The 17,913-nt window shown below is 37.5% G+C and overlaps 1 protein-coding gene across 1 annotated transcript in view; it reads right to left on the bottom strand.

Annotated features, from left to right (window-relative positions):
* bin3 (bridging integrator 3) overlaps nucleotides 1–17,913 on the bottom strand; it is a 37,545-nt gene that overhangs the window by 12,647 nt on the left and 6,985 nt on the right. Inside the window, exons 2-5 of the mRNA XM_047380763.1 lie at nucleotides 15,799–15,847; nucleotides 12,712–12,752; nucleotides 9,583–9,644; nucleotides 5,719–5,855 (exon numbers count right to left, since the gene is read on the bottom strand). Of these exons, the coding sequence (XP_047236719.1) occupies nucleotides 5,719–5,855; nucleotides 9,583–9,644; nucleotides 12,712–12,752; nucleotides 15,799–15,847 (289 nt within the window). The remainder of the gene's footprint in view (nucleotides 1–5,718; nucleotides 5,856–9,582; nucleotides 9,645–12,711; nucleotides 12,753–15,798; nucleotides 15,848–17,913) is intronic.

Raw genomic sequence — 17,913 nt, 5'->3', positions numbered from 1 at the left:
CAAAGCCCAACTGATTTGAAATCCTGTGCAGGGTGGGCTGCCTTACAAGATGAAAGTTCTTAACAAACAAACATTTTAACAATAACAGTTTATATTTTCAAGCATTCTCCTTCTGCTTGTCAGAACCGACAAGGGAGGGAAGGAGGGGTCGGGGGTGTTAAATGGAAGTAAACGAATAACACATTATAAGGCCTCCAAGCTGAAAAAACCAAGTCTCATCAACAGAAGTTAGTGCACAATTAATGAAGTTTTAGCATTATTTACATTGAAGAAATAAAATGACTACTGCTGCAAGTAAGGTAAGCATAATGGAGCAGTGCCAGCAAGGTAATCAGCTCAAGTGGCGAGCATGCTAGTAACAATGAAGAGGGATTAAAGGGAGATATGTGAAATGACAGCTGCATGAGAACAGTGAGCTGCTGCAGTAATCATATGTTCGCTTTCTATTGGAAGGACAGTCAATCACACAGCAGCTAGGAAGCAAGATCCGAGCTGTGCTTTGCAAAAGTGTCCTGGTGATCTCTGAGAAAACACAACACACTGCTTCACACAGGCAACTACAAAATGGTTGATAGTGGTTTGAGGGAAAACAGAGAACCAATAACAAATATGTACATGGGAATTCACATTTTCTTTGTTTTACATATTCACATCAACACCCCTCCCCTCCTTGACTTGAGCTACGCTGCTGCTTTTAGGGTGAGAACATGCAGTGAGGAGGGAGAATACCAGTAGCAGATTTGCTTAAACATGCTGATGCCCTCTACCCTCTGCCCCTTCCCACAGTGAGGAGGGGTGGGGGGGAGCAGAGCAATTCCTTGGAGGCCCCACAAAAGCCTGAGGCCTGATGCTCAAGCAGCAGTCTCCATCAGTGAGTCACGGGGCAGAGGCCATCCTGGCACACAGGGCTCCCAAAAATACACACAGATCGCTGAGGAAATCAATATCCCTCCAAACGGAGCATCCTCCACTGCGCTGCAGCCATCTACGCTGGGGCTCGGCTTTGGTAGCTGTGTGCCGGCGGGGCTGAGCGCCCTCCTCAGCCCCAGAAATAAACACACAGACCTGGGCCACTGCTGCCTTCATTATCGCTGCACGTTTTATCTGCTGGCTTTCTCACTCGCGGGCCCTGCGGCGAAACATCTCGTCTCAACATGGAGAAGAGCAAAGGGTGGATGCTTTTGTGTCTGTTTTGCTTGAGCAACAAGGTTTGCTGTTTGTGCCGTCAGAACCAACCGGCAGCTTGAAGGGAGAAGTCAGAGTGGAGATCTAGAGAGCTGCGCTGGATTATAAACACCTTGCAAACCTAGAGGTGATGCACACTCTGACTGACCAGAAAGTTCTCGCTATTTTGCCTTTAGCTCAGTTCCAGGATCTATTCAAAAGAGTAGACAAGCAGCTCCGGTGCAAATCTGGAACACAACCATGACATACAGTATGGATTTTCACTTGTTGAGCAACATAGACAATAATACAACTGTGCCATCAAAATAACACATTTCACTTTTGGGTTTAAATAACATAAAAAGAATTAAGTAAACATCACTTAACCTTTTCAGTAATTAGTTAGTGCTCATATTTATGTTAGAAATAAAAACAAATGCAGAAAAAATAAAACTGTCATATCTTGGCTGAAAAATAAAACCTTAAGTACTTTGTTTTGAAAACGGTCCCAAGCAGGAGTGCTCTCCAGGGCTCTCTACCAAGTCGAGTCCTGGGACGTTTGCACATCGAGATCACAAACCACACTCTTAGTCCAACCTACATTTTACTTTGTCTAGTCACTCAAAATGGCTCCAGTAAAGTTTGATGAAGTGTGAGTATGGGCTGTCTAAAAGACTAGTATGGGAAAACTGAAGCAGCAAAGATGGGGACAAAAGTGACAGCCTCAGAATAGTTTGTATTTCTGGTGTCCCCACTTACTATCTACATGTTTAAAACAGGGAAAAAACGAAATGTTTTCGTTGTAACACTGGAGCCACTTCTTGTTTATTTGGAACCAAATAAACCAAAGAAACAATCGTGACATTTTGACATTAACTTTGGGTTGCACCTAAAAGTTAAATCACATTACTCAACATGCTATGTGACGCAACTCCAGGGTTTCTGCAGGTTTTACTAACTTTAAAAGAACCATTTTAACATCAATACTACTTAAATTTAAGACACAAGTTAACCTAGTAATTATCATTAGCTTGTTAACTTAATATCTAATTTCTATACTTCATTTACTCGCTTATCTTAAGGAAGATTGTTGATGAGTAACAATAACAAAAACTGGTTTTGGATATCATAACAAAAACATTTAAACACAGAATATGTCAGCTTCATCGGCTGGTTCGCTTGGAAGCTACAATGTCTGTTGAAAAATGCTTTCCTGCATCTTTTATTTTGTCAAAAAATAACACCTGAAGTCTTCAGTCACAACTACAACACACTTCATGCACAAATCCAGACAGCACTTTTTCCCACAATAATGCCTATACAGTTGTTTTACTGTCTTTTATCTTAATGAGTGTAGTTTATTATGTTTTATGAATCAGTTTCCCTCTTAGTAGTATCTAATCTTATCAGTTACTGTGTAGTTGTATTGCTTTGATGAAATAATACTTTTTCATTCTTAATTTTGTCTAATTATTGCTGTACAGCAACTGCTCATGCAACTATTTTTTGTTTAAAGTGCTAAATAAATGAAATTGATGCTTTTTAAGGCCTAAAATTAAAATGATTTAATTTTTGCATTTTTAAGATTTTTAAGGTCATGCAGAAACCTTAAATTACAGAAAGAACTTCTAAAATTAAAGTGTCTGCTTTGTAGTACTGTTCTGTTTCCCTCAAATATGTCATCATTGGTTTGGTCTTTCAGAAACTAAATCAGTGGGAGAACAAATGCACCAAAAATACATTGTACCATGCCCTCAAAAGCAAATATGTACATTTCCAGGTGACATATGGGTCTGTGGTTCTTGTATTACGTGATGATTTTTTTAGTAAGAATTAAATTATCCATTATCTGCAAAAATATTTTATTTCTCCCTGTGGTTTTCCACTGCAGTATGAAATCATTGTGGCTGACAGTAAAATATGGAAGAAAAAGGAAATATTTTAAGATAACAAATATGAAAAGCCCTGAACACCTTCTGGCTGGGCAACGAGTCAAGAAACAAAGCTTTAAAAAAAAAAAAAGTCAGTCAGTATATACCTTTCTGTGATCTCCCCTTTTCTCCCCTGTATTGTTAGCTGTTTAAGTGCCTACCCTTCAGAGAGAACTGCCTTAAGGATGCACACATGCACTGCTACAATGATTCACATTATAACTACCTGTGGCAATGATTGTAATCACAAACCGGAGAACACCAGGCAAATATACTGGAGAGGTCAGTGGAAATAAAACTGTGGAAGGGCAAACGAGAGGACTCTATATGGTGGAAAGTTAGCTATCTCCAATTAGCTGTGAAAAAACTGAATACAGAAATATCGTCAGGATATAATCTAAAAGACAACGGTTCAACAATGTTGGCAAATCAGGTCAAAAACTGCATGAGATTTGGATTTGTTACACACCAAGCGACATTTATTTCTGTATGTTTAGATGATTGAGGCTTACAGCTAATTAAAACTCAATTTCTCAGAAATGACTATTATAAAGGACCAATACAAGTTTAATACAGAAATGCTATGTTAAGGCCTAAAGCAATTTTTGTCCAGCAGGCTGTTCACCAAAAACCATATCCAAATATATCAATGGAAAATTAAGTGGAGGAAAAAAGTGCAGTAGAAAAAGTTGCACAACAGAAATAACTGGAGACATAAAAAGATTGTAAAGTAAAGCCCATGTATGAGCTTAGGGGAAATTCACAATGTGTGGATTACAGTTGGAGTCGGATCTTCTGGAGCCACCACACACAGATGTGTTTAGTACATGGAATACAACTATTGTACTCCCTTGTTAAAGCTACCACAGACAACATTGTAGAGTCTCCCCTGGGCTAACAAAAAAAAAAAAAAAAAAAAAAGGACTGGCCTTTTTATCAGTGGTCCAAAGTATCCTTAAATACTGCATCTCTTTAGGATATCAAGGTCCCAGTTCCTGAGGAACAGTGGAGAGGCATAGATCCCAAGTTGTTTGAGGTCCAGTATGAAGTTTGCACAGTCAGTGATGATTTGTAGAACCATGTAATCTGCTGATGTCGGACCACTGTGTTTTGTCAAGTTCAAGTTCGTCATCTACCAGGAAATCTTAGAGCACTTCACACTTTCCTCTACTAACAATCTTTGTGGAGATGCTGATTTCATTTTTTAACAGATATTGGCACCTGCCCACATTCCAAATATCTGCTTTAAAGACCAGCAAACCAGCTGACCTAGACCTGGAGTATTATTAAGAACAAACGTGTTGATGAGATGAAGGCTGCTTTTAAAGCCACCTTAACATCTCAGCAGTGCAGCAGACTGATCGCCATGCTACCCCACATTAATACAGTAATTCATGCTGAGAGAATATACTGTACAGTACCATAGGGGCAACGGTGGCTCAGCTGGTAGAAGCGCGCTCTCCCGCTCCATCCGTTTCAGTCATTGTGTCCTTTGGCAAGACATTTCACCTGCTTTGCCCAGTAGCGCCGATTATATGGCAGCCTCACTTCTGTCAGTCTGTCCCAGGGCAGCTGTGGCTTCAACATGGCTTACCACGGTCAGTGTGTGAATGGGTGGATGACTGACTGTAGTGTAAAGCGCTTTGGCTAGCACGCCATTCACACAGACATACTTTTTATTAAGCTAACAATTATATGTTAAAATTAGTTTTATTTCTCTTATTTAATAATGTACTTTTTTGAGGAACTGAAATTTGAGTTTACATTAGCTGGGAGCCATAATTACCAAACTTAACCAAAACAAATGCTTGAAATAGAGCACAATGTGTGTCATGAATCTATGAGTGTTGCACTTTGAACTGAGTTACTAAAATAAATTAACTTTTTGATTGCATTTTAGTTTATTGAGATATACCTGGATGTTGACAGAAGCTACAAATCTGCACAACATGGAGGAAAAATGAAATTCTGCCTGTTCCTCTGATTTTACAGCCTAAACTTCACTATTTTTTTATTTAAGGCGATCAAAATTTTGTAACCTATTTGTTGGGTGAAAAGGTTCTGGGTGTCTAACAGATTTTGGGCATTTTACAAATTACTGCTCGTTACAGCTCTACCTGTGGAGCAAGCAACCATTAAGTTTAAACTTTATTCTTTACTTTGGGTGAATAATAAATACAAAAACAGGATTAAACAGAAGCCAAATCTATCTAAAACAACCTTAATTAGCAGTGAATATCTCAAATTAGTTTAGTAGCAGGGAGAGTTCCCCTCTGGACAAGGCCCCTCTGTTGTACTTGAGTTATTTTGGACACCAGTGATTCACAAACACATCAGTTTCACAGTTGATAACCAGCACCTTGAGCTTATAGAGCAAAATACCACAGATGCTTTTTAAAAAACACAAAAGGACAAAGAAATAGTTTTTAGTCCACAGGCAGCACAATACTGATAAATGTAAAAACATCTAAATTCAGCAGAATGTTGCCTAGTTTTCCCCTTTGTATTTCTATCTAACACACTACACCTAATATCACTGTAATTTCAATAGTGCGTGCCAAGAAAAAGCTGCAAGACAGGCAAATAAAACAATAATACTGTTAATTGTGGGAATGAATCTGACCTTTTCCTGGTTAAATGCATCCATCCTTTTCATGGCTGTATCTAAAGCAGTCATGGACTCGAGGAAGGCCTGGTCCTGCTCACACAGCGGGTTGCTCAGCAGATCTGCAGAGATCTTCACTGCTGCTTTAGACATGGCTGAAAGCCATAGATACACATAACAGAGAACACTGTTAAAGCATTGTCAAATAACTGTAAAAAGGCTTTAAGCATTTTTCAGAGTATGAATCCCTTATGTGGGAGGGTATCTGAAGGCTTCAGCAAAAGAAAGGCAGCAACAATGCTGCCCCCCATTGTAAAATTCAGAGAGGTTGGCAGGGCTGCCTGCCTTTCTGAATATTCACCAGTACACCAAGAATCTTTGCCATGTTGTTTCACACCAAAATGTACTGGTAATCTGCACACATGGCACTCGGTTAAGACACAGAGCACATTTCAGATTAGGGCTCCTTTTAAGGTTTTTCCACCAAAGAGGCTCCAGTGCTAAACCAGGACTGGTTAGCCAGTTCTTCACCGGTTACATAAAAGAACCAGTTAGATTTTTCAAAGCCAAAGAACCAGCATGAAGCCAGATTATCGCATCACTGAAAATGTCTCTTGGACTAAATATTTTATCCTCCCACGGTTATATTTTTGTTTTTTGTAAAACAAAAAAAAAAACAAATTCAAAGTGCAGAGAGACAGTTTAACAAAACAAATCACGATTTGAGTTTATTACTGCTGTTTAGTACAACAGCATTTTTAACATGGAGTCGATGATAATTTCTGGTGATATTAAAAAACCAATAGTGTTAAAGAACGTAGACTGAAATCGTGTGTGAAAAATAGCAACTGTTAGCGCAGATCTATGCAGCACCCCGTCCTAGATGATGGGTGTTATCATAACAGACAGTGGGCAGAAAAGAGACAGTGAGTCTATGTTATCCACTGCTAAACTTTTTAGTAAGCTTTGTGTTGTATTGTTGTTTTTTTTACCCTAAATTACATAGATGAACAGCAAACTGAGGAGTTGAATATGGCGCTTGCAATATTTTCATCACTTGGCCTCCACAAGGCCGCCTACGGCTTCTGGGAAAATTGTTTCCTTCTTCTGGCTCAAAAGTGAATAAGTTGTGGAGATAGCAACCATTTCTTTGGTGTCAGGGATGATGCTTGCAGAGGTGGAAATACAAAGAAGTGAAAAGCCGGTTTGGTACTAGAACTGGTTTGGTCGCACACACCCGCTCTGAAAGGATGACCTGCACTGAAACCAGCTATTTGGTGAGTCTGGGAAGGTATATGGTGTTTTCTGCTCAACTGAGATTCTTTTTCTAACATTTGTTAGAGACAATTTGTTTCTGTATAATTTACCAAACAAACACCAAATAATTACTTACTTGGCAGTTCTGAGACATTCTATATAAGGGTCAAATCAAAAGGTGACCTGAGAATAACTTGAGCAAATAATTAATTTTCTTTATAAAAGAAATGTTAGAATGGGGAAAAAAAAACAACAGTTCACACAAGGTGCTAGATGTAAACATTTTACTGTCACGGCTAACCAGCTGTCACTGCCCTGTTATTTTCCCTTCTAGCTGGGTGGCCAGGTCTCCATTTTGGCAATCCTCCATGTTTATTTATCCGTCTCCCTACTGAGTCACTTGCTCCATGGGCAGACTCAAATACAACCACCTCAGACTGCAGTTGGCAATGGTAGTCCAAGTTCACAGAGTATGACAAGAACTACCGGTTGAACAGCAGGTCAGCAGAATTTGAGTCTGTCTGTGGAAAACTGAGTAGAGAGACATCAGGCAGTTACCAGTTTAAATTGCAATTTACCAACCTGCATGTAGGGAAACATGGGAATAAACTGGATAATTAGTGCCTTGCAAAAGTATCCATACCTTATTAAACCTTGCCATGTTGCAACCACAAACCTCAATGTATTTTACTGGAATTATGTGTGTGAGACCAACACAAAACAGCACATATCATTTAGCTGAAGAAAAAGCATAGAATTTTTTTATTATTATTTACAAATAAAAACATGTTGCATGCATATATATTTAGCCCATTTTACTGTAATACCACTACCTAAAAACAAGTGCACCTAAATGCCCAAAGTTGTCACTTGGTTGGTAAACAGGCCAACATTAGGGGAAACAGTACACTTAGAAGAAGGCACTCCTGTCAGACAAGACTAAATTTGACCTTTTTAGCCTACATGTAAAATAGAATAGGAATGTCCTTTATTGTCCCACAGTGGGGAAATTCATGTGTATCAACAGCAAAGTGAAAGGTAAATGGAAGCATGGAGATACACAGATGTAAAAAATCTAAAAACAAATGAAAAAAAAAAGAATAAGAGATTGTGCAGTAAAGGAAAATTTTTAAAACATAAAAAGTATATACTACAGTTATTAAAAAATGCATACTGAGCAACTAATTATAGTGATTCTGAAATTGTACAAAATATGCATTTATAACTGCATAAAAAACAACAACAGACTATCTACAAGAAATAGAAAAACTGCAAATAACAGCAGGGATGTAAATGGTTATTAATTTTGTTGGGAGCAGTGATAGTTATAAAGTCTAAAAGCTGCTGGGAGAAAGGTTATAACACTTCTTTGTGCACCTAGGATGCAGCAGGCTGTCACTGAAGGAGCTCTCCAGTTCTGCAACAGCTTCATGCATGGTGGTGGGAGACATTGTCCAACAGTTATGTCATTTTTGCTAGAGTCTTTCTGTCTCCCACCACCACCACCACCAACATGATATGAGCAGTGCAAATGTGACACTGCACATCATCGTGAACGCATCATCCCCACCGTAAACACGGTGGTGGTAGCATCAGCAGATGAGGGAGAGCCTGGAAGAAAACCCATTAAAAGCAGCAGAAGACTCTAGACTGTATTCACTCACTTGAGCAGAATTAAAAAGTATGCCACACTTTTTACGATTTAATTTAGAAAACATTTTCTTAAAAAAAACCTAGTTTAATTCTTCTGTCATTTCATAATTATGCACCAATTTGTGTTGGTCTATCACACACAATTCAAATAAAAAACCAATGAAGTTTGCTGCTGAAAACATTCAAGGGGTATCAGTACTTTTGAAACTCAATTCATTATTGCAACTTAACCGGCCTTTAAAAATGTAACTGCGGTAAACCCTAGAAGTCTTCATGATTATATATGTGTGAACAAAGCTTAGAATATCACTTCTTTTGACTCAGAAATGATGGCTAACATAACCAACAGCCATCTGTTTATTACGGTGCTGACATTCATAGAAGGTCCAGTTCTTTGCTGGGCTAACAGTTGGTGGAGATGGGACCTGGGTAACACATGGAATCCATTAACAATAATGAGGCCCTGACAGCTATGACACTTTGATGATGCAAACATCCATATTCCAAAGCACAAAGGAGAGGAAATGAAGGAGGTTCTTGCTTCTCTATCCGTTCCCGCTCCTCCACCCCCACAACCGACTTCTTACCACAGGCCATTTCTGCTGCTACTTCACAAACACACAAATCCAAAACCAACTAAATAAAGCAAATACATGTTAAGTATACACGGTTTCTGTTGCCGACAAGTGCAAAAACAAATGACTACAAAGACAATATACAAATCAAACCTTAACTGAGCAGTGCACAAAAGGTAAGGTGAAATATAACAACAACAGGAGTCTAGAAGGGCTTGATAAGGAAGATTTAGACGCAAGCTCCTTTTACCGTTTTGGTCAAGTCATTCACACGCCACCAAAACAAACATTTGAATCTTACAATCCTGGTTAAACCTGCTGAGCATCTAGTATGTTGGTTAACAAGTGGATCTGAATGAATAATCTAATGATAAGAGACGTTTTTAGCAGAACACACCTAAATCAGCCTCTGTGCTTTTCTTCATGTCTTTATGAAGCTTCTTGGTCTGATCCTCAAGCCTGTTGGACAAAAAGAAAAACAATTTTCACATAACACCTGATCTACTGCATCAAAAAATAGATATGGAGTCATGTGTGAAGAAGAAAAATCCATGTAGAAAAGAAATAATGTTTATGTTGTTCTGCATACATACATTAAATTAAGACAGTCAGAAGTGGAACAAGGAGATGAAACACAAAAGATGAAACTAATTTAAAACAAAATAGAGTTCAGAAAAAAAAAAATGTTACATTCCATTGCCTCCACATGAAATCTGTTGGCTAATTACTAGTACAGGAAATGTTTTTTAACAGTGTAAACTACATTTCTGCTCTAAAATATTAACATCTTCAATCATTCCACTCCACATATTGCACTGATGTTGTTAAAAAGGCAATTACCAGACTAGTGAGTATGAAAACTCATGCCATTCATTCTATCAATTAAGGAAAAAATGGGGTTTAGGAGCTCCCAAGAGACAGCTATTATATCACCTCTCTTGGTTTGACAAAAAACATGCAATGATGTATCTTTTTGAAGACTATATCATAAAAATAAAGAGTGCCATAACTGTTATGCTGGAAAATGGGTTTCTGGTGTAACAACTACAGAAGAGATACAAAGACTTGGGAAAATTGAATCCTAAAATCTGATTCAACTATTTTATAGATGCAAAGAAAGACTTAAAGGTTTAACACATATTGTAATCTACTTATTGTAAATCAACACATTTAAAGGTGCATAATATAATCATAAAAGATAGGAATGCTTAAGCATCATTACTAATTGATCATTATTTCATTCATTCATTTATTGTCAATGTTGTGTGAAAATATGTGACATTTCTTCTATTTTTGCCTTTATTATCATACTTATTTGTTTCATATCAGACAAAGAAGGGAAAAAAATCTAATGTTCTTTGGTCGGCATGTGTGCCAATCTAAATAAATTCAAGAACAGATGAAAAACACCATTGATATCCATCTACCTGGAAAGGGTTACAAAGGCTTCTAAGGCTTTGGGACAACCAAGAACCACAGCAAGAACAATTATCTACAACTGAGTAAAATGAAACAGAGTTGGCCCTTCCCAGGAGTGACCACCTTATCAAAATGACTCAAAGAGTTCACTGACAACTCACTCAGAAGGTCACAAAGCAGCCCAGAAAAACATTTTATCAATTTAGCTGTATTTGCAACCTCTGTAAAACACTGCGATATTCAGCAGACAGACCTGACTGACCTGGTTTAAATTTTGTTTTTGCAAAAAAAATACAAAACTTCTGTTAGTAATGAAAATATGACCTGCAGATGAGAATAAACTAGGACATGACTAAAATAAATTGCTGGGGATGTTCAACCAGTTTGAAATTTTTAGCATCCTCCCACCACAAAGCTGCACCTTCAGTTCAGGGTCTATCCAATAGCGATTTTCCATTGAAGAAACTCTTGTTTTTGAACCAGTTGGTTCTCGTACCTCTGAATTTCCGTGTTTTGTTGAGCACCGATACGCGTTTCCCTCAGTTTTGCAAACCAAACATGAGTCATCAACAGTGGGCATTTTAACTACACTTAATACGGAAAAGGAGACAGCTACTTCCTGCAAGAAAAATATTTTCATTTGCATATGTTCAGCATCCGCGAGTGTAACGCAAACAAGTAGCTATGAAAGGCGTGTTTAGTCTATTTTGGCAAACAGATAAATAATGCTTATACTGTATGTTCTTCGTCTTCACCGCCATACTTGTATCTTCTATTGTCTGCAGCTTCGAACCGCCAACGAGTGACGTTACGGTTCATGCAGAAGAACCCGTTAAACCAGAGTTCATGACCTGGAACCTCTTTTCGTAGGTGGAAACACGCGTCACCGGTTTGAAATCACGTTCGGTAACCACAGTGGGCTCTGAACCACGTTGGTTGAAAAGAGGGCACAAAACTATTGTTGCAGTGTTACATTAGGGTTTATCTAATATATTTTACATGTGCCTATATTTATGGCTTCAATGAATGTGGCATCTTAAAACAAGATTTGTCAGTTGTTAACAGCAAGTCATTTAAGGATTTCTATATCAAATTTACACAACAAGCTTACTAAAATGTTATAATATAAAAAAGTAAAACAAGATGATAAAAAAAGCATATATAATATTTTGAATGATAACCATTCTTCACAAAAGTTGCACAAGGCACGTATCTCTTGCCACATTTAAGAAACACACAGCACGTAATGCCAGTGTGTTTTGCTCGTACGCCACAGATGCAACATGATGTGTTGATATGGATCTCTAGGGTGGGGAACCTAAATGTCTGCACATGCCCGCTGCTCTGACTCATCTATAAGGTTTAATGGCACCACACCTTCCTGATAAAGGGCCCTCCTACTCAACAAAACCTGAGTGGAAAACTGTGCTCCCACTCATTTTTCTGGGCCCACAGGGAGTTTCTACATGCTGCGATGCTGAGATTTTAAGTGTTATACCTCTCTGTCTCTTGAGTTTCATAGAGACACTGAAATAGCAATGGACACTTAAAGCAAAACCGCCAACTTGTCAGGCAACAGTGTACACAACACAAAGATTTGGATGCTACTCTGGATATTCTTTGTTTTAAAGATATTTTTTCGGCACTAGTGGCCTTTATTTTTCCATTTTTGACAGTAGGTAGACAGGAAAGAGGGGGAGACATTCGGTAAATGTCGCCGGGTCCGGGACTCGAACCCGGGACAGCCGCCATTTGAGGACTGTAGCCTCTGTATATGGTCGCGTGCTTTCGCCCCTACACCATCAGCGCCATGCCCTACTCTGGATATTCTTAAAGACTTTATACTATAATGACAATATTCAGCCCGTGGGTGTTCATACTGAAAAAAAGGAACTCTAATAGTAATTTTAATAGAAATATTAAACGAAAGGAGACAGATTTGATGAGCTTAAAATAACAAGTCATGACATAAATGATTTATGCAACCAACATATTTTAGTGCAAAGCAAAACTTTTACTAAAATAATTCACTTCAAATAGATATAAATGCTACACATAAAATATCAGTAACGTTCTCTATTAAAAGTGATCATCAAGGCAAACTTACTTTTGGAGCTTTTCATATTCACGCTCAAAGTCTCTTTCAACCTAAAAAAGAAATAAAAACAGCCAAGTTAAAATGGAAAGCAAACTCATAATTTTATACATTATGGATTAAAGCCAAAGACAATAATTCATTGCCTCTAAGTATTAATGAATGTTTGACCCCTTTTTTGCACACGTTTAATCTGGGCATGGTGAATATGCAGAAAATCAATGGGAGGAATCCAAGTGTATTTCTTCATCGTTACTCCTTTGATTTAGTAACTGAGGTCCTTGGTGAACTAAACTCCTTTCTGCATGTTATGTGTTAGACAGTCGGTGCAGCAAACCGCTGTAAATTATACTGATTTTGTTAGTCAAAAAAATTTTTTTGTTGGTTTTTTGTTACTTTGTTCACTCAGATAGTTTAGTGGTTAACCAGGGTATGCCCCTCCACAGCATGATGACTTGACTTCATGACTTCACTCAGGTCACTAAACTGCCTGTTTTGTTAGTGACCCTGATCATTAAAAGTCACATTTGTTAGCAACCGATTTATCTTAATGACTAATTTTCTTCCAGAAATCAAATGCAATGCTCTTTTGAAAATTGGATTACTTTTTTTTACAATGAACTCTTCCATTCACTGCAAACAACAAAATAAAAAGTAAATAAAGGGTTAACACTCTAAAGTATGAAACATATGCATATCATGCCACTTCCAGCATTAGAAAAACTGAACAAATCCTGAGTGCTATTCACAATGTTAAATACGATGAGTCCAAAAGGGAAATAAACAAAAACTGGCCTCAGTTCAGTCATAAGTGCAACTTTAAAGGAAAAAAATTATGTTTCTACTAAACCCTTTACTTGCAATGTAATAATGGAGACAGTAGCATTTCCATGTAACATGCATATAATTTGTGTTTATTACCTGTATTTATTACTTATGACTTTTTTATTTATTTAGATGTAAAAATTATCTACACAATGAGTGATTAAAATGAACTGAAGAGAAAGATCTCTGGTCGGCTGCAGAAAGTCTGCACAAGAACACATGTGGGCAAAGTGTTAGCCAAGCAAGCTAAACCTAAAACCTCAAGCATTTATTCACTACAGAATGTAGCAGACAGATAACGTATCTGATTTCGAAACGGGCATTTAGCGGCTTTAAAAAACTTAAGAGTGTATTGTAATTTCTGTCTGCTCATCAGTAGCCCTTGGGGGTAATCACATCATGTGGTCATCCATGGTACTTGTGTTACTGTGATTTGCAACAAAGCCTTACAGAGTGTCCAAAGCCTCATTTTATCAGCTAAATTAAAGTACGGCCATATTTTAGGAAGATGCTTTACCCACCATGGTTGTTTTGAATGAACAATGAATGAACACAAACTGATACGAAGCGTGCACACAGATTACAAACACACCAGTGCTGCTGCAGCGTACAGCCAGAGGCTTCTATGCACCTACAGCAGGTTGGAGGTAAAAAGCTGCTAATATGGTTAAAGGATAAAAAAAAATTTAAAACCGATTGATTCAATGAAATAATGTGTCTGCCAAAAATAATGATGTTGACAAACTAACAAATAACAAACCTATAACAGGTCAGCTACAAATAATTAACAAAAATTGCAGTGATGTGGTGTAGTGAGTTTTGAGATTACATCAAGTATCGAAGGACTTTCACTCTACTGTATTTAGTTGCATTTACCTTTTATTTACCTTTTAAGATATGCTCCAATCTCTTTCTAAATGAACCACTTTTTATGTACAGACGTAAGTGCACATAAAAACATTCCATACAAAACTCAAAAGTGACGGTTTTCCAGTGTAACGCCCTACAAAAGGCCAGATTTCTCTAAATGAGATGTTATGATGTTTTTCCGCACAGACTAAATAATAATGCTAGCTCTCCTGCGTTTCTGCACTCCAGTTTGTTATCTTTCAGTTAGCTGAACAAGTGAACAGGCAGGCACAATTCGGCCGTCTGAATTCCAGTAGGTCCTCCCTGTACTTTTTTTGGCCTACTTTGTTGTTTTTTTCAAACTCCAAATAAAACGAGCCAATACATCCTTCGTTAATGCAAATGCCATGGTTGCGATCAGTCTTGTGAAATCATCTGGTGCCATATCTTTATAAAGACTGTCGTACATGTATTATATAATGATCAATAAATAAATATGGCATTTAAAATATGTTAGGTTTATTTAGTTTAGATTATGAAGTCATTTTAAACATATATAGCTCTTCAATTTTTCTATTCTAGAGCATTGGAGATGCCCACTCTAAAAAGAATGGGGCAGTTTAAAAAGACTCTTTTAAGGCTCTTTATCGGAAATCATTGTTTACATTTATTTAAAAAACATATTGATAGATTAATTTTAAAAAGGTTTTTTTTTTTTCATTTGTTAATGTGATGACCTGAATTGAATCTAGTTTCAAACACTATTAAACCTGTAAATTAAATTAAAAAAAAGGTCCATCTAATACTGCTCTATTTTGTTCTGTCTCACTTCTGTCTAAATACTATTTCGATGGTTGTCTTACCAAAGCCAGACAGCATTGTAGAGGAGGCCGGACGTACAGGAAGGCAAATAAGTCTTAATTAGGCATTAAACAGCTTGTCCATCGTCACTTTAGAACATGCTGAACAAGTTACAGAACCGTAATAACTCCCTGTCTTGTGGTTCTGTGGGCTCCTGAATGTAAACACAGGGCAAAAACAATACAGGAAATAGTTCACACAAAGTCACAAGTGAACCATCTGAATGGGCTGCATGTAACCCACTCCATGGTTTTTACCTAGGATGGCACAGGAAGCTGGAAGCCCAGTCTTAAAGGGACTGCTGGGCCACAGACCCATTACAGTGGAAGTGGTTTTTGTTAGTAAGGGGAACACCCACTCACTGTCACTTCAAGGTAATCACCTCTGCCCCCTGAAATGGCTCAGACAAATTGGTTTTTCCAAAAACTCCTTTGGCTCCGGCATAATAGTATTTATAGTGTATTTTTTTTAATATAAAAATTAAAAACTACCTATAAACATAAATACCACGCTCAAGTTAGGTTTACTGATTGAATAGAAGAAATGTTTGCTTTAGTGACTTACAGTTTTAGAGACAATCGTTTTTTTTGGCTGTCCAATCTTGAAGTGAATCCTGAAATGACACAAAAGCAATGAGAGGTGACAGACACAAGCAAGTGGAAAATGCCCACCAAAAAAAGGTGAGATTATTGAATGCTAAGATTGTCATCAGCGACATGATGTCTGAGCAGAAGGTCAGTACTGGTCGTAAGATTCTGTAACGCAGACAGTAGGAGGCTGTTCATCTCAAACATGCAGTCCATGCCATGTACATTAACTTCATGTCATCGCTGATCACATCTGGCTTCCATTGCAAACGGATATCACTCAACAGAAGTGGTTGTACCCTCTTCTCTGTGTGGCTGCGCTGCATGACCCCAGCTGGCAATCAAACACAGATGCTTTATTGTGTATCAGTGTAATATGCCTTTTCCTGAATGTAATGCAGGAACCCATGAGCTGCTACTCAAAAAAAAAAACACAATGGCAATTAGCACCAAAAACACCATGAGATCTAGTGTTTCTGCACAATGAAGGATGCAACTTTCATTATAAAATTAAACTTTGTATATACTTGTGATGAACCACACAGAGATCAGTGCAACTGCTTTTGGTAAAAGAAAAAGAAACAGAAGCCTTCTTGGTGAAAACACAATTGTTAATCCACAGTTCAAACTATGTCTTTGCCTTAACAAGCTGGTGCCAAGCATAGTGTTACTGATGTTTATAAAAGAAAAAAAAACACATTTTACAAATGTGTTTGTCTGCACACAGTCACTGATATGCAACTAATTGCCTGAAATCTACACTAAATGACGGCCAGTAGCTGGTGACAGGCGGGGAGAGGCAGCAGCTGCGTCAAAAGAAAGGTGAGTAGACTAATGAGAAGGCAAAGTGAGGGTGTGATGTAGGGCCTCATTGTGCAATCAGAAAACGCTTCTGTGTGAGAAAAAGCTTTCTGAAGACAGCTTTTGTCACATTTCAAAGGTCAACTTGGTCAAACAATAGCAGAGTTATTGCAGTGAAAAATAAATAAAAACAGCATGTCATTAGTCATTAATGCTTAAAGTATGAGGACATTATTTTATTTTTTTATTTTATGGTTACATTTGATTTTATTTGTTTTCCTCATGTTTTTAGTGACATTAGTCATTTTACTGTGAACATATTTTAGTTTTTATTTGAAGGAATGTGGGTTCACTTGCATTTGGCTGAGCCAACATGGAAAAGAAAACTACTGAAATTAGTCAACTACATTTTATATGACTCACATTTTACTGATCACCTGGAAGACATACAACAACGTCATATTAGTGTAGCCGCCTGTGAGATTTATACGGGATTCCTGAATACAACAGCTACATAATTCTGGCAGAGTGTAAACTTTGGCTGGGGACCAAATAGTGTTTCCTCTCGAAACTAGTGATAACATCGACCTCCCATATTTCCTTACTATGTTGCAATAAGCTTTTCCAATAGGAAAGATTAGGATAAACTGCCATTTGGGAATCCCACTGGTCCAGTCCGACATTTGCTATAATTGCCAAAACATAATTCTAAAACTGGTTTACTACTCGTTTTTCAGAAATCAACTGATGACAGTTTCACCACCTGTATTTAAACTACTGTTTGTCAAATGTCACCATAAATTATGAGAACCTTGTGGACATTTTGTTATCTTTAATAAACTATAAATTCACTCATGACCAACGGTTATATTTAGATATCTGCAATAGTTATTGATACTCATACATAGGGACAAATATAGAAGCAACAGTTGTTATGTACATTAATGCTTCCATGGAAAAGTGAATTAAAGTAATGCTTCATCTGGGTTAGAACAATGTTCTGTGTTTTACATTTAAAAATATTTAGAACAATAAGCTGTGTGTAAGAGCTGATCCTCTGTAATACATAGCCTCTATAAAGTAACAATCATAATTTTACCTATAATGACATAAACTTTGTGGTTCCACAAAAGCTAAACTAAATGTTTATAAAAAGGCATTTTCCTGTTGGATGACTGTTTTGGATCTAAAAATATTCATTGCAAAAATAAATTTTCTCCTTCTCCCTGCTCCTCCTGTATAATGGCAGGGGAAACGCTGACAGCTCATATCTTTTAAGCTACAATGCTTC

Source organism: Girardinichthys multiradiatus, chromosome 12, assembly GCF_021462225.1.
Source record: "Girardinichthys multiradiatus isolate DD_20200921_A chromosome 12, DD_fGirMul_XY1, whole genome shotgun sequence".
NCBI classification, from domain to species: domain Eukaryota; kingdom Metazoa; phylum Chordata; class Actinopteri; order Cyprinodontiformes; family Goodeidae; genus Girardinichthys; species Girardinichthys multiradiatus.
This window is presented reverse-complemented; position numbering and strand designations above follow the sequence as displayed.